The sequence below is a fragment of the Rhinolophus hipposideros genome (genome assembly GCF_964194185.1).
Source record: "Rhinolophus hipposideros genome assembly, chromosome: 2".
NCBI lineage: Eukaryota > Metazoa > Chordata > Mammalia > Chiroptera > Rhinolophidae > Rhinolophus > Rhinolophus hipposideros.
Genome location: NC_138048.1, coordinates 85,457,916 through 85,477,935, shown reverse-complemented (window position 1 = coordinate 85,477,935; position 20,020 = coordinate 85,457,916). Strand labels below are relative to the sequence as shown.

Here is a 20,020-nt window from a genome sequence, read left to right as displayed (position 1 = left end):
ATTTTTATTTACCCTTTCTTCTCTGGTAAAGAACAATATGCTTCCTTATACTGAGCAAAGGACAATTAATGGAACAGTTAATTTAGTGTACAGGCATGCATTCTTAGATTTATTAAAGGGTAAAACATCCTCTCTTTTGTCTGGAATGACAAAATAATATCTTTTTCCTTCCTGGCAGAGTCAAAATATACAGGCCTTTACTCAACCTTTCCTGTCTCCATATAGGAACAATTAACACTCTAGTGACTTTTATAATCGACTGACTACCATTCTAGGTGTACTCAGTAGAACAGTTTTGTTTGTTTTGTTCTATTCTTGTTTTCTGTAAATAGCATGACTATATTCATATATGGCGTACAGTGACAAACTCTTGGGGTGGGGGCAGGTTGTTTTGTGTGTATATGTATTTCCTAAAAGCAGAGGCATACACTGAAAAGGCATACATTTGTTTGGGTACTGTTTCCAGGCACTTGTCTGGCTTTCTCTGAAAACTTTCCAAAACACCGGAAGAATACGAGCAGCAAAACAACGAAAATGCTTTTCTGTACTCTTCCATTTGATAATAATGGGCTATAATATAATGAGTTTTTAATTCTTCAGAGAGTTCATCTTTTTTCAGATACAGGTTTCTTCATGTAGACTTGGAAGATGGATTTATTTTCTACTCTGGGCTAAGAGCTCTGGTGGATAGACCGCCTAGGGGCGTTTGTTGACTTCATGCTGTTTTGAATAAATTTTCTCCTCCCTTCTTACTTAAAATAATTAGTCAATGTACCAGCACTTCACAGAGTTGTTTTAAACCTGCCTCATTTAAAACTTCCTTCCAATACCATCCTAAGAATTGTTTCACACTGTAATTTCTTCCCTGTATTTACCACTTACATTTGTCCTTGAACTCTTCATGCTACTCAGGACACTTGTTCTGTAGACCACTTTTTGGTGTTTGACTACATGCAAATTGCTCCTAACAGCCACACTGTTGAGGACTTACGTTTTTTCCCATCGGACGCTACTGCATACACATCTTGCTTGCAGTTGATGATGCAGCCACAGGGCAAGTGGGTCCAGCGTTTCGACAAGACAAACACTGGGGTCACTGTGGTAGCCAGCAGGGTGAGAAGGAAGCTGAGCATCTCGAAGGGAAGGCTCTGAAACCCCACCACATGCTGGACCACCATGTGGATCTGCAAAGTCATAGAGCTTCAGACGTATTCCAGCATCTCACTTTCCACTTCCCCAGGCCTTTCCCCCAAACAAGCATGCTGCCCTAACCCCCTTCTCCAGTCCCCTTTGCTGCCTGAGAGCCAGAGCTCAGCTTCTGGGCTGGCACCACGGCTTGAGTAGTGGACTGCTGGGGTCCCTTGGGAGGAGGCCCACTGCTCCAGACATACAGGACTTTGGGGTTTTCCACTCTTGAGTGTCTGGTCTGTACCTGCTGCCAGCTCAAGTCTCCACCAGGGAAGCATGGTCCTCAATGTAGGGGAGGTTACAGGGCAAACAGGCAGGTGTCTGTGAAACCTGAACCTGGTCCCCCAAATACCCTGGACCCCCATCTCTGTCCCAGCATGCCTGTCATAGCAGGGTGCCACCCTGCCTCCTCTCAACCAGGATTCCTCATGGAGACTTGATCAATAGCCTGCTTTGTCCCCTCTCTTCTCTCTCTCCTTCTGATGGAGCCTCTGCTCTCCCTGCTGCGGAGGGGCTTTGCCTCCTTAACAGGCAGGAATGGAGCAGAAAGAAGGGGGTGACAGAAGGTTGGGGGGGTGGGGAGTGCAAACACCCTTTTTGTAACTACCTTATTTTTTGTATTTTTTGTAACTACCTGAATACTCCCAGATACTGCTACGAGAAAAGAACATCCTTGGCCACGACAGAGCTAGGAAAATTAAGTCTCTAACATCCGACAGCGCTCCCCTCCCCCTGCTCAGTTTTCAAAGGAGGAGCACTTCGCAAAGGCTCTCTGCCAATTAGCGCTACCCTTCAACTGCCTTCCTACAAGTGCTTCCCTAAAACCATGTGAGACCCATTTGGAAGCGAACTTAACTGCGCGTCTCCTGGTGACTCTCCAAACCAGGGACGCTGGTCCCAACACGCAATCACACTGTCTGGCACACACACCCGCGCGCTGTGAGCAACTGCACTTTTACCATCATGGGCAGCCAAAGGATGACTTTTGTCAGCGCCAGGATCAAAGAGAAGCGCTTCTGCGCTATGCTCACGGTGAAACTCCTGGTGCCATAGCGAGTCCCCCGGTTCTCACGGCTGCAGGCTCCGGCCCTCCCGAGAGGACCCGGTCCAAACGCAGTGTCCGAGTTCGGGGAGCACCCGGCAGAGCAACGCAGGGCAGGGCCCACAGCATCATCTGGGCACACGGAGGGCGCTCTCGCCCCAGTTGGAGGGGTCCCGGGAGTGGAAGCTCCGCGGGAAATTTCCTGGTAATTGGCATAGAGTCTCGGCGGCTCCTCGGAACACAGCAGCTGGTGAGTAAGCGGCACTGCGAGGCCGGCCAGGAGTCCGAAGGCCGAAGTGTACACGGCGAAGAGGAGCAGCACGTAGGAGCTGGAACAGTCTGCCAAGCAGCCCCAAGGCGTGCGCACGAAGGCGCCCCAGCCACACAGCGGGAGCGCCGAGAGCAGCAGACTGGCTGCCCACACGGTCAGCGCGGCGCCCAGCGCCTGGCCGGCTCTCGCGGAGGCTGCCTGGCTCCCTCCAGTGCTGTGCATCGTGTAAAAGTTGTATGAGACTAGGAGACACGCCTTCAAGTTGCTTGAGAGGCCCTGGCATAAATATAGTAAGGCAGAGATGGTGCACAGAGACTGGGAATAGCCAGGGACCTCGTCTGGCCACTGCAAAAACAGGAAGATGGTCACCGAGAGGACGCTCATGAGATCATCCCCAGCCCAGGAAGCCACCAGCATGGACACAACAGTTCTGTTCTGCGTTTTCAGCAGGGAAACTAGTGAGTAAATGCTGCCTGCCAGGGCTGCGAGAGTTACGAAGCATGTCAGGCAAAAAAGATAGATATTCAGAGTTCCTGGAGGATTTAAAAGGTCTGTCGAATTATGATTTTCTTTCCATAGGCTAGAGTCATTTGTTGATAAATTACTGAGAAATACAGACATTGTCCTTGGTCAATACTCAATTTCCCTTTCAGCGAGCCTGTAAATATTCTCACAATAAAGCATGGTTGTTAGTTGCAAATCAGATCTCATTTTCTCCTACCAAGTTTCCCTCTAGAGGTTCCCCCGGTCAGTCCAGCAGGAAATGGTCAGGCATGTCTCCTTTAGATCTGACTCAACCCATGTTTAAAAATCGGGTTCCATTGAAAGCATCAACAAGAAACTTTACAACACTGCAATCAAAAAAACAAAACAAAAAGAAAACAAAAAAAACAAACCAAAAGCTCCTTCCCGAAACCATCAAGTTTAAGGCATGAAAGCAAAAACTCCTCAGGTAGCTTGAAAAACAATGATGCCCGGATCCTTTTGGGTCCTTCTTATGGAGCAAAGCAGCTTGTAGGTTCAGGTAATCAAACTCTATTCACTTTTTAAGAGCAGTAAAATGATGCATTTGTTTCCAGAGCTGGATTCAAAGGCAGAGAGATTATCAGGTAGGTTTCAGCGGTGTAGGTTCAGAGAGAGACAGAGAGACAGAGGGAGAATGAAAATGAATGAGAGAGGCAGAGCACAGCTCTCCTTCTGAACCGCTGTATTCTTCAATCAGCCAGTGATCCTCTGAGCTGCAGGAAGGAGGAGTCAACTCCAAGCAGGAGAGAAGCAGGAACAAAAGGGAGGGGAGTTCAGTGTAGGAGAGAAACGATGTACATCTTCTCAGCCTGCCTCCTTTGAAACCAGAAACAAGGTCCTTGCTAAGCCTTCCCCTTTGGTTTTGACATTTAAAACCAGCCCAATCCTTGCTCAGGTTTGATGTGAATGACAAATACCATCTGTGAGAGGTCCAAGCTACTCCACTAAGGGGCTGCTTTTATGCTTATCTAGACCTCTTCCACAGTCCATAGGAGGAATACATCAATGCCTTTTTTAAAAAGGATTTTGTTTCTTTAATATACATACATATATGTGTGTGTATATATGTACATATACAGAGGGTACCAAAAAATGTATACACATTTTAAGAAAGGAAAAAAACTGTATTAAAATTGTACTAATATATACCGATAACAAAAAATGAATACAAGTCATGTGTATACATTTTTTGACATGCATGGTATACAGTACTTAAGAGTGTCCTTATGGTCCCCATTACATCTAAACACGATTCTGCAGAATCTTTGGGTAGTGCCATCCTAATTTTAGGAATGTAACTATTTTTTGTCAGTGTCATCAGGTAAGCAAGCTACCATTTGAATAAATAATATTTCTCGTTGTGCAAGTCAGTTGACCTATAGGGCCTAAAAAGGAGGTTACCCCACAAAAACATCTTTAGCCAGAGTATTTGGGGTGTTGCGTAGAATAATTGCACTCTGAACTCATTTTAAAAATTGTCAGTTGTGCAAGCTGGATGCTTAGCAAAGAAGTAACTGACAGCAGTAGTTCCAGTCAGCCATTTCCCCAGATTCTTTGCCTACGTGAAAGCACCCTTCTTTAGTTGAGACTCATCACCTGAGAGCTACCTTCCCACGCAGAGTGTGTATAAGGGCGGGGGTGGGGAGTAGCTGAATGGAAGCAGGGAAAGGGAAAGGAGAAGGTTGATGTGGTGATGATTTAAATAAATGGAAGTGATAACAGAGTCCTGATCAGTCCTTTCATTTTAGAGATAACTGAAGCTGCATTTTGAACCTGCATCTATTCAAGTGGAAAGTGATTGTCTTAGTCACTGCCAGCCGTACACTGCAATAAATACAGTAGGCGCTTGGAATATCTTGACACATTTGATTTCCCCTTTCCTTGGCAAATGGAAACAAAACCACCTGTGATAGCTAGCTCAGCACTCTAGTTCTCCCTACTGAGAGTAATAGACCTTGCAGTGTGATGTGAGTAAGAAAGGTCTGGGGGTAAATTCATCTTAAAATAAGTCTGCTTCAGAAAGCACACAGTGATGAACAGACCTTATTTTTGGCCATTTTCAAAGTTCTGTGGCATGCTATTCTGTCTCTTCTCTCAGATCTTATTCTTTCCTGCCATAAGCAAACATTGTTCTTCACTATGGTGTTTAATTCTGGATTTTTCAGTTGGGTTGGACAATAAGTATCATATTGTTAAAATACAATGAATGGAAAATGGTAGGCATTGCAATACCACTTGAGGTCTAGGGACATTTCTTCTATTATTACCATCATTTCTGGGTTTTCCATTAAATGTAAATTAAGTAAAAGGGACACCTAACCACTATGTTGCCCTGGTTTCTAGGATATGGCAGAAGAGAAAACGGTGTTAGCCCATGTTCAAAGGTTGGTGGTGACATTGCAACCAATTGAGAGCTAGGAGAGATATTAGCATTTGACTCCAGACTCTGCTGTTGTTGGTGTAACCTTAGGCAGAAGTTCTGTGCTTCCTCTGAGTGTCTGTTTCCACATCTGTAAAATAAGGGGGCTTGACTGGATTGTATTTAGTACCTTTCAAGTTCTAAAATTGGACGACATAATTTTTACTTATTTTTTTAATTAAAGTTGATTGGGGGTAACAATGATTAGTAAAATTACGTATGTTTCAGGTGTACAATTCTATAATACATCATCTAAATATCACATTGTGTGTTCACCACCCAGAGTCAGTTCTTCTTCCTTTACTATATATTTGATAATTTTTAAATAGCTTAGGTTAACTTTATCTTAATTTTATTTTCTGCCTACTTCACAATAACCAATATTGTCATCAAATAAAAGGTGGAAGCCTGTAGAGTTGATGCCTGGAATCTCTATGCTTTCTCTTTTCCTATGATGGCATAGAGGCCCTTATCTATATGAAGATGGTATAAGATTCAAGAAGCCCAGAATGTTGGGACAACTGAAGGTTTATGGTTGCCCTGGGGGTCTGTGTGAAACTATAGTAGCTTTGTATGAGTGAGAAGTAAAAGTTGTTGTGTAAGTCACTGAGTTTGAGGGGGGGGTTCATTTTTACTGGGTCATAACCTAGCTCATCCAGTTATGGTTAGGTATACTGTTGTCCACACGTGGGTCAGAAGAGGTGGAGCCAGATTTTAAAATCATAGTCTGACTCTCCTTTTTTTTTTTTTTTTTTTAAGGAGGGCACATCTCACAGTGGCCCATGCAGGGATCGAACCGGCAACCTTGGTGTTATCAGCACCATGCTCTAACCAGCTGAGCTAACCAGCCACCCCATGCATTCTTAATCACCACAGATACACAAATTCTGGTTACCCCTACTTAGCACCCCATGCTTGGGAACACTCCTAATGGGTGTCAATGATCATAGAGGTTCTTCCTGCTTTCCTTTCTCAGAAAGCATGTTTCGAATTTCTCATTTTTCAAAATTTTAATTTGTAGACAACTGTTTACCAAGCTTTATGTTTTATAATACATACATATACTACATATATATAATATATATACACAAGTATGTATATATAACATATGCATATGAGTATATGTATACATATAATATGTACATATTATATATATATATATATGAGTTTCTTGAAAGTTGTAAGCCTTCCCTTCACCATGATCTCATTTTAATAATAATTTTAAAAAGTCACTCTAAATACCTTTCAAAGAACCAGGACAACTTTTAGAAATATAAGAAGAAAGATTTCTAAGGAGACTCTGTGCCAGAAAAACATTTTACTTAGTTCTTGTGAGTGACCCTCATTCCTCTGTCTCACTTTTGATAAAGCTTCAATTATTGTGTCTTCAATTACTTAAAATTCTGTCCTCAAATTCCTTAATATTACAAATTTATATCAATTTAAATAGAAATTATAATTATGACAGAACCGTTTAAGTAAAGATTTATTTATTGTTGTCTTACTGCTGCTTTTTTTTAAGTTTTAAAATATATATCAAATGTAGCATTGCAGACTATAAAACAACCCACAGTAAATTACATGACAATAATTTCATTAGTCTTTTTAGGTTATGCAGTCCTTGATGTAATTACACCTTTGCAAAGGACTGTAGGCAATTCATTTCTTTTAAAGTCTACATTGTATCTGAAAATCCTCAGAGTAGGAAGCTACATTAAAAATTTCTAGTTGAATGTGGCAAAACAACATCCCAAACAATGTGGGGCTTTGGCAGTAAGAAAATAAACAAAGGAGGAAATGGAAGCAGTCTTGTCTTGTTTTATGAAAATAAAAAAAGCATCACAGATAAAGTTAATCATGAAGATACTATATTTCTCTGTTTCTATAAATACAGTGTTATGCAGCCAAAACATGTTAGAGGACTAGGCTAGTTTAAGACTCTTACTAACTTAATCACCAAAGCTTAAGTGAAAGATCTAATAAATTATCACACACACACACACACACACACACACACACACACACACACACACAAATGACTCCAAATTTTTCTTTTGTCCAGGGAACAGGTTTTAAAAAAAAATCACAGAATTTCCCATATAAGAGACCTCTGAAACAATCCCCACAAATATCAAGGAGCATCTTTGCTTTGACTATGTATGTAGCTTGTTTTTAAATGTCTCATCAGAAACCTATAATATTTAATACTGTCTAATAACTATAATAAGGACACAGTTTAACTTGGTTCCAAGTCAAAGAGACTAACTTCATGAATTTATTCTTTGAAACCCTGTTAAATACATTGTCAACCCAAAGACCCTCCTTGATATTTGTGGGGATTGTTTCAGAGGTCTCTCAAATGGGAAATTCTGTGATTTTTTAAAAACCTGTTCCTTGGAAAAGAGCAAAAATTAGAGGTATGTGTGTGTGTGTGTGTGTGTGTGTGTGTGTGTGTGTGTGTGTTAATGTAGAACAGCTACAGAGAGAAGGTTTGTTATTAATAGTCACTGCATGTTCAATTTTATTTATTCTGGGCAAGGACTATGATAGTTACTTAAGGTCTGCCTAGCTCTATAATATCTGGAGGAGAGTTTTTATAGAGAGCTGTGTGAGGCTTTTAAATAGATTAAGAATGACTGAACCCATCCTGTAGAATATAAATATGAACATGTATAGCTTTTCTAAACATAATTGCATTCTATAGACTTTCTTCCTCTCCACGGAAATCTTTAGTAAAAGGTGAAAGATTTATGCGATCTCTATAGACTTTCTTTCATTCATTCATTCAACATCTATTTGAATGTCTAAAGATCAGACAGTGTGCATTGTGGTAAACAGAGCTTTATAATTTCTGCCCTTGTGAAGCTTACAGTCTAGTCATATTTTTTACTATCTTCTCCCTTAAATCCTCTCTGAAAATAACTTTTTATCCTAAGGGATTCAGCATATTAAATATTTATTGCTTAGGATGATAATGTCTTGATGAACAACAAATTGACCAAGCCTTAAATTGGCAATGAGGTAATTCAAGGGGACTGATGTACTTTATGTTCAGGGGGTCCATTTGAGCTACAAGGTTTCAAAAAAAATTATTTCAACATCTCAGAATCTCAATGATACAATAATGTCTTGAACTAAGTACTATCGTTACAAATGATACACAAAGAAGTTCTGATGTTAATTTTTAATTTCTTTCCACTAAGGAGCTGGTGAAAAGTTTGAAGTAGCTATGAAAATAGTTCTTGGTTCTGGTCTGGCCAGATTTCTCTTCATCTTGCATGGTCCATGTTATTGCAATCCTTAATTATTGTGTGTGCCCGCCATCATTGCTGTTGCATAGCAGTGTGTACTGGGGTGTTTGTTTTAAATAAAGCCTTTCCTCATATTTTCAGAAACTTCTCAGTTGCTACATCTATACATGGTTAAGGTTTGCTTTAAGTACCAAAACTTCATCAATCATGTTCTCAAAGATGGTTGCTCTTTCTAATCCTTTGCAAAATGAATGCCACTCATTGCCCTCAGAGTGGCTTCTCCTTCTGCGCCCACTGCCATGGCTTTGCTTTCTAACCTGAGCACTCTGTCCTATAGGCGCATCTGTGATATCCGGGGTGATAGCCTCAAAGTGATATCCGGGGCATGGTAATAATATGTTTTATCTCAGGTCCTTTGCCAGGAAGAGTCATTTCCTTATTAAGGTCCTTGTTTACTTAACTAAGTAGAAACAGTGACTTTAAAAGATTTCTTGGTTTATTTTAGCGATTGGCAAACTATGGTCTGTTTTTGTAAATAAAATTTTAGCCATGCCCATTTGTTTAAGTCTTTTTATAGTTGCTTTCAAGCTACGACAAGAACTGAATCTTGAATGTTGTGAATAAAGGCTTTGTGACCCACAAAGCCAAAAAGTTTGCTATCTGGCTTTTTACAGAAAAAAAAAAAATGTTGATCTTTGATTTACCTAAAAGAACATTTCAAAGCAAAGTAATCTCCCATTGGTAGAATGTTTGGGTCATTTGTGAGACTTAGACATATCCACATCTTATGTATTCTAACATGTAATAATATAAATTATATTATATATATATAAATTATATGTAATTAATAATAATAATATCAATAACAGTTATAGCAATGGATAATATTTGGTTCTTATAGTGTGCTGAACATTCTTCTATTCATATGCGTTAACTAATTTAATTCTAATTTAGCCCCATTTTTCAGATGAAGGAACTGAGGCACAGAGAGTAAATAACCACCCTAAAGTTACACTACTGGTAAGTGAAGGAATTAGGATTATGCAAAGGCAGAACCCTGGATTATAGAAGCAGGATTGCATGTACTTTGTTTTTCTGTCCTGTTCTGTAGATTTCTTGCCTTTGCAAACATCCTGTGAGTGTTAATAAATCAAAGGAATTGCTGGGAAAGAGAACTTCCTGAGGCAATACAAATTTCTGAGGTCCTAAATCAGTAATAGAATAATAGAATGATGTAGATGGCAGCCTGTTCTTTCTTTTCATTTAGTTTCATTGAGCTCCAAGGGTTTTAGAGAAATTATCTCAGTAGCTCTTACTTTCCTAAGGGAAGGGAAGTTTTATCTAAACTCTACTGCTAAGAAGTTAATGCATGCAAGCAAAATTGATTGTTCAAGATAATACCAGTGACTGAGGTGGAAATTAAATCAACTCTCCTCCTTTTTCTCACTTGTTGTATACTCATAAGGGCAGAGGTATCTCTAGCTATGTGGTGAGAAATACCCAGGGTTTTGGGTGTGTTTAAAATGAAATTTTTTATTTATTTATGGAATTTTAAAATCTTGAATGAAAGAGAGATATGGTAAGGGACTAGAATAATTGTCTTATAGAGTTGAAAAGTGATATCGATTCTCTGGTCAGTGTGTTGGAGAAGCTGGAATCTGACCACCTGAATGTGATCTCTAGCTCTCACTGGGTATGATTTAAATCCTTCAACAAGCCACTCCATCTCATCTATGGCTTAGTTCCTCTATCTTCATAGAGAGGATAATAATACCTCTCCTGAAGAAGTTGAAAAGCTCAGATGAAAAGCATCAGAAGAGCATAGAATGATGAGTTTCTGCTATAGTTACCTCCATAACTGGCAGTGTTCTTCAAAGTGAAACACTACACCATCACCAGCTCTGTGTTTTGTGGTAGATGACAGTACCGGGGAAGTAGGTGTGGTGAGGCATTTATCTCCTTCTTTTCCTTCCATGTCCACTGCACATCAGAATCACAGAAGTCACTGTACATATTATGCCATTCACCATTGAATGCTCAAATTAATAAAATGGGTAATGAAAAGAGGGCAGAGGAAAGTATTGGGGGGTGTAGGGAAAGAGAGAGAGAGAGAGAGAGAGAGAGAGAGAGAGAGAGAGAGAGAGAGAGAGAGAGAGACCTGGGGTGGCTGGGCTGATAGATTGTCGTACTGGTGATGGTAGGCGGGTTAAAGGGAATAGGACCAGCCCAGCAAGCTCAGCAGTAAGAGATATAGACAAATTGATAGGTGAAAATTCTATATTTTAAAATCCATTTGTCCCAGAAAGGACTCACTTCGACAAGAAAACCGTTAAGTCAGACTTGAAAACAGGTTAAATATAACTATAAAGGTATGGCAAAAACAAACAAAAAACTGCAAAAGAAAACTATGCTCTCACTGTGCAGAAGTAATGACTATTTGCAGTTTCATGTGTACACACAAATGGAATCTCTATGCATATGTAATATGCTTATATCTTGTTTTTTATGTATCAAGTCATCTTGGAGATTATTATATCAGCACTTCATTCCTATTAATAGCTGTTTTGTATTTTACTGTATGGATGAACTATAATTTGTTTAATTAGTTCCTTATTAAACAGAATGTAAGGTTTTTTTTTTACCCCATTGTTGTAGTCTAAAAAATAATATGAGTGAACATCCTCGTATATATACCAAGGCATCTTTTTGTAAGTACATGCACATGTTTTTGTAAGTACTTATCTTTCCCAGGGGTTTTGCACTAACTGTTCCCTCTGTCTGGAATGTTCTTTTTATTTTAATTTATTGGGGTGACATTTGTTAGTGAAATTACATAGATTTCAGGTGTACAATTCTATATTACATCATCTATAAATCACATTGTGTGTTCACCACCCAGAGTCCGTTCTCCTTACATCACCATATATTTGATCCCCCTTACCCTCATCTCCCTCCCCCCACCACCTTACCCTCTGGTAACCACTAAACTATTGTCTGTGTCTATGAGTTTTTGTTTCTCATTTGTTTGTCTTGTTCTTTTGTTGTTTTTGGTTTATATACCACACATCAGTGAAATCATAGGGATCTCTGCTTTTTCTGTCTGACTTATTTCGCTTAGCGTTATACTCTCAAGATCCATCCATGTTGTCACAAATGCTCCTATATCATCTTTTCTTACCGCCGAATAGTATTCCATTGTGTATATATACCACAACTTCTTTATCCATTCATCTATCGAAGGACATTTTGGTTGTTTCCATGTCTTGGCCACTGTAAACAAAGCTGCAATGAACATTGGAGCACACGTGTCTTTATGTATAAATATCTTCAGATTTTTTGGGTAGATACCCAGGGATTGCTGGGTCATATGGTAATTCTATTCGTAATTTTTTGAGGAACCTCCACACTGCCTTCCATAGCGGCTGCACCAGTCTGCATTCCCACCAACAGTGGATGAGGGTTCCTTTTTCTCCACAGCCTCTCCAACACTTGTTACTATTTGTCTTGTTGATGATAGCCATTCTGACTGGGGTGAGGTGATATCTCATTGTGGTTTTTATTTGCATTTCTCTGATGATTAGTGATGTGGAGCATTTTTTCATATGTCTATTTGCCATTTGTAAGTCCTCTTTGGAGAAATGTCTCTTCAGGTCCTCTGCCCATTGTTCAATTGGGTTGTTTGTTTTTTTGTTGTTGAGTTTCATGAGTTCTTTGTATATTTTGGATATTAGCCCCTTATCGGAGGTACTGTTTGCAAAAATCTTCTCCCATTCAGTTGGTTGCCTCTTTATTTTGTCAATGGTTTTTTTTTTTTTGCTGTGCAGAAGCCTTTAAGTTTCATACAGTCCCATTCGTTTATTTTAGCTTTTACTTCCATTGCCTTTGGAGTCAAATTTACAAAATGCTCTTTGAACCCAAGGTCCATAAGTTTAGTACCTATGTTTTCTTCTATGCAGTTTATTGTGTCAGGTCTTATGCTTAAGTGTTTGATCCATTTTGAATTAATTTTGGTACATGGTGACAGATAGCAGTCCAGTTTCATTCTTTTGCACGTGGCTATCCAATTCTCCTAGCACCATTTATTGAAGAAGCTGTGTTTCCTCCATTGTATGTTTTTAGCTTCTTTGTCAAAAATTATTTGTCCATATTTATGTGGTTTTATTTCTGGGTTCTCAATTCTATTCCATTGGTCTATGTGTCTATTTTTCTGCCAATACCATGCTGTTTTGATTATTGTAGTCCTGTAGTACAAGCTAAAGTAAGGCAAGTATTGTTCTCTTTTCTTAAGATTGTTCTCTTTTCTTAAGATTGCTTTGGCTATTCGGGGTCTTTTGTGGTTCCAAACAAATCTGATGATTTTTTTGTTCCATTTCTTTAAAAAATGCCATTGGGATTTTGATGGGGATTGCTTTAAATCTGTATATTGCTTTGGGTAATATGGTCATTTTAACTATGTTGATTCTTCCAATCCATGAGCACGGAATGTCTTTCCATTTCTTTGGGTCTTCTTCAATTTCTTTCAAAAATGTCTTATAGTTTTCAGCATATAAATCCTTCACATCCTTGGTTAAGTTTATCCCTAGGTATTTTATTCTTTTTGCCGCAATTGCAAAAGGAATTGTTTTTTGTATTTCTTTTTCTGAGATTTCATTGTTAGAATATAGAAATACAATGGACTTCTGTACGTTGATTTTGTAGCCAGCAACTTTACTGTGTTCCTTGATTGTTTCTAATAGCTTTTTGGTGGAGTCTTTAGGGTTTTCTATATATAGCATCATGTCATCTGCAAAGAGTGATAATTTAACTTCTTCATTCCCAATTTGGATGCCATTTATTTCTTTCTCTTGCCTGATTGCTCTGGCAAGACTTCCAACACTATATTGAAAAGCAGAGGTGATAGGGGACAGCCCTGTCGTGTTCCTGAACGTAGAGCAAAGGGCTTCAGTTTTTCACCATTAGTTATGAGACTAGCTGAGGGCTTGTCAGATATGACCTTTATTATATTAAGGTATTTTCCTTCTATACCTATTTTATTAAGTGTTTTAATCATAAATGGATGTTGTATCTTGTCAAATGCTTTTTCTGCATCAACTGATATAATCATATGATTTTTGTTCTTTATTTTGTTTAGGTGATGTATCACATTGATGGATTTGCATATGTTGAACCATCGTTGTGCCCCAGGGATGAAACCCACTTGGTCGTGATGAATAATCTTTTTAATGCATTGTTGTATTAGATTTGCTAAAATTTTGTTTAGGAATTTTGCATCTATATTCATCAGAGATATTGCTTGGTAGTTTTCTTTTTTTGTGTTGTCCTTACCAAGTTTTGGTATCAGAGTAATGTTGGCCTCATAAAATGAGTTAGGGAGTACTATCTCTTCTTCAATTTTTTGGAAAAGTTTGAGCACGATTGGTATTAGATCCTGTTTGAAGGTTTGGTAGAATTCACTGGTGAAGCCATCTGGTCCCGGAGTTTTGCTTTTGGGAAGGTTTTGGATGACTGATTCAATTTCGTCTCTGGTGATCGGTCTGTTTAGATTTTCTAGTTCTTCATGGTTCAGCCTTGGAAGGCTATGTTTCTAAGAACTTGTCCATTTCTTCTAGGTTATTGAATTTGGTGGCATATAGTCTTTCATAGTATTCTGGGATGATCCATTGTGTTTCTGTGGTGTCCGTGATAACTTCACCTTTTTCATTTATGATTTTGTTAATTAGTGTCTTCTCTCTTCTTATCTTAGTGAGTCTAGCCAAGGATTTGTCAATTTTGTTAATCTTTTCAAAGAACCTGCTCTTTCTCACATTAATTTTTTCTATTGTCTTTTTTTCTCTATTTCATTTAGCTGTACTCTGATTTTTGTTATTTCCTTTCTTCTGCTGACCTTGGGTTTCACTTGTTCTTGTTTTTCTAGTTCTTTAAGGTGTAACATGAGGTTATTTACTTGGGATTTTTCTTGTTTCTTGAGATAGGCCTGTAATGATATAAATTTCCCTCGTAAAACTGCTTTCGGTGCATCCCAAATATTTTGGTAGGATGTATTTTCATTGTCATTTGTTTCTATGTATCTTTTGATCTCTCCTCTAATTTCTTCTTTGATCCAGTCGTTCTTTAAAAGTATGTTGTTTAATCTCCACGTATTTGTGTTTTTTCCTGATTTCTTTTTGCAGTTGATATCCAATTTCAAAGCCTTGTGATCAGAGAATATGCTTGGTATGATTTCAATCTTCTTAAATTTGCTGAGGGTGATTTTATGTCCCAATATATGGTCTATCCTTGAGAATGTTCCATGTACACTAGAAAAGAATGTATAGTCTGATGTTTTAGGATGAAGTGCTCTATATATGTCAATTATGTCCATTTCATCTAATGTGTCATTTAGGACTTCTATTTCATTATTTATTTTCTGTTTGGATGATCTATCCATAGCTGTCAATGATGTATTGAAGTCCCCTAGTATAATTGTGTTTTGGTCAATTTCTCCCTTTAGTTCTGTTAGTAGTTGCTTGGTATATTTCAGTGCTCCCTGATTGGGGGCATAAATATTGATGACTGTTATGTCTTCTTGTTGTATAGTCCCCTTTACCATTATGAAATGTCCATCTTTGTCTCTTGTTATCTTTTTCACCCTGAACTCTGTTTCATCTGATATCATTATGGTTACACCTGAATTTCTCTGGGTACCATTTGCTTGGAGTGTCAATTTCCACCCTTTCACTTTGAGTCCATGCTTCTCCTTGTAGCTGAGATGTGTCTCTTGGAGACAGCATATGGTTGGGTTTCGTTTTTTGATCCCATCTGCTACTCTGTGACGTTATATTGGTGAGTTCAGTCCATTTACATTTAGGGTGATTATTGATATGTGAGAATTTCCAGTCATTCTATCTTTAATTTTCTGGTAAGGCGATGTCTCCATTGTTTCTTTGCCTTTTTTTTGTTGTCTACTATTTCTGTGTGGTGGTATTCTATGATGTTCCCCTCTGTTTCTTCTTTTATTACAGTATATATTTCAGTTCTGGATTTTTTTTTTTTTTTGGAGTGGTTACCCTTAAGTTTATGTAAAAGAAAGTTTGATATTTAGAGTATTCCATTTTCTTCAGCACGCTTACTTTCTCCATTCCCATATTCCAGTTCAGGCCTTTACTCTCCCCCTTTTTATGTTTTGGTTGCCACAAATTGTCCCTGTTGATGGCGGTCGAATAGCCTCCTTTAGTATTTCTTGTACTGCAGGTCATGTATTAGAAAATTCCCTCAGCTTCTTTATGTCTGGAAATGTCTTAATCCTCCTTCATATCTAAAGGGTATCTTTGCTGGGTATATTATTCTTGGCTCATAATTTCTCTCTTTCAATAGTTTGAATATTTGGTTCCACTCCCTCCTGGCTTGTAGAGTTTCTGCTGAAAAATCTGATGATAATCGATGGGCTTTCCTTTGTAAGTTACCATCTTCTTTTCCCTGGCTGCCTTGAGGATTCTTTCTTTGTCCGTGATTTTAGACAGCTTCAATACAATGTGCCTTGAAGAAGGCCTGTCGGGATTGAGGTAATTAGGTGTTCTATTGGCTTCTTGGACTCGAGGATCCAGTTCTGTTCACAAATTTGGGAAGTTCTCATCTACAATTTGTTTGAATATATTCTCTGTTCCCTTCTCTCTTTCTTCTCCTTCTGGTATGCCCATTATTCTTGTATTGCTTTTTCTGATGGAGTCAGAAAGTTCTTGTAGAGTTCTTTCATTTCGTTTAAGTCTCAAGTCTCCTTCTTCTATCCATCTGTGTAATTTCCAGGTTTTTATCTTCGATGTCACTGATTCTTTCCTCCATCTGGTCAATTCTACTACCTAAGCTGGCTATTTCATTCTTAATTTCTTCTATTGAGTTCTTAATCTCCAGAAATTCCATTTTGTTCTGTTTTAAAATTTCAATCTCTTTCGTAAAATGCTCATGTTGTTCTTTGATTGTGTTTCTGAGTTCATTAAACTGCCTTTCTGTGTTTTCTTGCAACTCGTTGAGTTTTCAGAATAGCAATCTTGAATTCTCTGTCATTTAAGTCACATATTTCCATATCTTTAAGTTCTTTTTCTGGAGACTTTTCACTTTCTTTCTTAGCTGTCTTGTTGCCTTGGTTATTCGTGGCAATTACTGATTTATTGTTTCTCTTTCTAGACATCTACAGGAGTGGCTTCTGCAACAGGTTGATAGGAAGAGGTCTTTCTTTTGTTTTCCAGTACTTGTGGGTAGAATGTTTTATTTTCTCTCCGACTGCAGCCTTTTTTTTTTTTCTCTCTCACATGGTAGTGCTGTTTTCTCTGCACTATTCCAGCTTCTCACACAATGGTGGGATTCCCTGGGAGATGGGCTTCTCTTCTGTTAATAGTTCGCCTGGGTCGCAGGGTGCAGTGTCCGTGTGGGTATGCGGAGAGCTTTTATAGTTCCAAAGCTCTTCCTGCACCTAATTCAGAGCCCATATGTTTCAGCAGTTCTGTTTACTCCTGCAGGGATCTGCCCAGATAGGTGGGGCTAGGGGCAGGGTGAGTTGTGAGAGGTGGCCCAGAGCAATGGCAGTGACCATCACCACAGCCAGTCCTACTTCCACAGCTGCCTCCCCTTTGCCAGAACTAGTTGGGCTACGAATCTGTGTCTGCAGTCCACAGTTCTCAGAACCGCAAATATTCTGTTCTTTTGATCTGACACTGCTACTGTTCTGCCTCTAGCACCGGGCAGGTGGAGGCGGGGCGAGCTCTGGGAGGGTAGGGAGGGGTGGCTAGTCTCAGTGCCTAAGGCTTCCGTTCTCTGTTCTGCAGTGAGGGCTTAAACCACCGTTTTCAGCCTTCTTCCCTCAGTCTTTTCTCCGAGGTCTCTGCCGTGAGCGTTGGGTTCAGCCGTGTTATATGCTGCCCCCTCAGCCCTGTGGGCTATAGGTGGAGCTCTAGCAGTCTGAGTTCTTCCCTCTCCCACAGCTGTGGTAGTTCCGGGATGCAGCAAGCTCGGAGCACTGAGCTAGGTCTGCGTGCTGCGCCCGCGCGGCTCTGTCTCCCCACTTCTCCCTTCCCTCCTCCCCCTCTCATGCGTTTCTCCCACCTTTAGGTGAATTCAGTAGTGGGCCTCTTTGTCTTGCCTGTCTACTGTGCAGAGAATCCTTTGTGGAGTTATTGTTGTTCGGTTAGTTGTAAATTCCAGGAAAGCTTTACAGAGGCTCACCTCCTGCTGCCATTTTGGTAATGTACTTACTATAAAGTTGCACCAGTAGCATCAGCCTAAATGCAGAGGGTGCCAACAAAATGTATACATATTTTAAGAAATGAACAAACTGTATTGAAATTGTAATAATATATGCCGGTAACAAAAGATGAATACAAGTCATGTATATACATTTTTTGGACACCCCCAGTATATTAATATTGCCTCTTTCTCCTACATTCTCACCAGTACTGAACATTATGAATTTAAAAAGAAATTTTTGGTGGTTGTGTTAACAAATATTGATTTGTGAGTGCCTGTTGTATATGAAGGAAATAAGAACTTTGTATGTTCAGATAATTGATCTCAGTTTATCAATTATGTTATGATCTTATTTATGATTAATTTTTATTTTTAAGGAAATTATTTTATTCAGGCTATTTCCATTGGGAGAGCATTCATTAGTGAGAAACAACTCAAAGAAAAGGAGTGGGTCTGGGCTGTATAAAGGCATGTAAACAAAGGAATTATTGATAAGGGTGGAAGTGGGTCTTATCTGGGAAAATGACAGAATGTGGTGATCCTTTAGACTTAGCCATTTCACAGAACTTAAAGCCTGAAAATTTTTGAACCATTACTGCTTTCTGGGAGCAGAGGGCTCAGATAAAGTTTAACATTGTCATTCTTCCCTTTTGTTTGAAACAAATTCTGTCGCAGAACAACTTAGAGGTAATCAAAGACTCATGAGTGGGAAGAAGCAGAGTCTAAGAAATAGTCTCTCAGGGGTACTTGTTAATCTTTTTATGGTTCATTTGTAAAGAAATTTTTACTTTTAAGGCAAATTGATTAATACTTTCATTGTGTCACACAAGATATCTCACACCAAAAGCATAAGATTGTCATTATTTTTGGACTAGTATGCAATTACTTTTTGCATTTAAATTTTCACCTGTTGAATATATTTTGGTAGAAGAATGTAGAAAAAGTTTTGCTTGATTTTTGTTTCCCAAGTAGCTATTCAGTTGCTGTAACATAATTTTATGTACTTTCTTTTCCTGATTGATTTGATACCATACCTTTAATATACTGCTATGTTTTCCCATATGAATTGTGTCTTTTTTCTGATTTTCTATTCTGTTTCACAGATTATTTTCTATTAATGCCTTTCCATTGAAAATATGTTTTTAATAAATTTCACTGGAGTGTAACATACATACAGAAATGTGTACCAAAGATAAATGTACAAATAAATTGTCACAGCGTGAGCTCACCTGTGTAAATGGCACATAGATGAGAAACACATACCATAAGGTCAGAAGCTCCCTGTCCTTCCAGTCCCCACCAGCCCCCACATGCCACACCCCAAGGATCACAAGTGTCCTGACTTCTAATCAATAATCGTAGACTACTTTTCCTTGCAAAGATAAAGCATGTGCTCTTGGGTGTCTAGCTTCATTTGTCCAACATCATGTTTGTGAGATTCATCCATGTTTTTGAGCATAGTGTTTCTTTTTATTTGGTATACAGTATTCCAAATTTAGGAATATTCTACAGTTGATCAATTTCACCATAGATGGATATTTATTAATATACTGTTGTCAGTTTGGGGCTGTTACAAGCAAACACTTGTAGATATCACCCTGCTTGCAAGTTAATAAGTTAGCTTGCTATAGTTTCATGGTGGAATACAGGGTATTCCTGGTTCAGAAAGGAAGAACTTTATTACTCAGAGGAGTAGAAGTGGAGTATCAGAATTTCCTTTTGCCAGTATCCCAAGCCTAAATTCCTACTGAGTCACATACAAAGGGCCAGGTGACACCTTCACAAACAATGGCAGTTATGTTGCAGGGGAGAAACCCAGAACTAGCTTCAGGTATGCAAATAGTTTATCATGTCTGGAAGAATACACTCTCCCTTTCTTCCAAAAGGCAAACCTGCCTTTTACTTTGGATACAAACATCATTGAAAATAGAATATGGAAAAGCAGTCAGTGTCTCTGTTTTTAAGACAATCAGAAAGACAAGATATTCATGGATAATTGTCTCCCAATAGGAACAGAACAAGTATACCCACTATTACTGTGAATATTCTTTAACATATTGCCGGAGGTTCTAGCCACGGCTATGAGGTAAAAACAGAAATAAGAATTT

At 38.9% G+C, this 20,020-nt stretch overlaps 1 protein-coding gene across 2 annotated transcripts in view; it reads right to left on the bottom strand.

Annotated features, from left to right (window-relative positions):
- Positions 1 to 3,288, bottom strand: part of GPR149 (G protein-coupled receptor 149) — a 60,263-nt gene extending 56,975 nt beyond the window's left edge. For both annotated transcript variants that reach the window (XM_081072006.1, XM_081072007.1), the window contains exons 1-2: positions 2,148 to 3,288; positions 992 to 1,184 (exon numbers count right to left, since the gene is read on the bottom strand). In XM_081072006.1, coding sequence (XP_080928132.1) covers positions 992 to 1,184; positions 2,148 to 3,122 — 1,168 coding nt within the window. In that variant the 5' untranslated portion in view covers positions 3,123 to 3,288. The remainder of the gene's footprint in view (positions 1 to 991; positions 1,185 to 2,147) is intronic.
- Between the last annotated feature and the right edge of the window lie 16,732 nt (positions 3,289 to 20,020).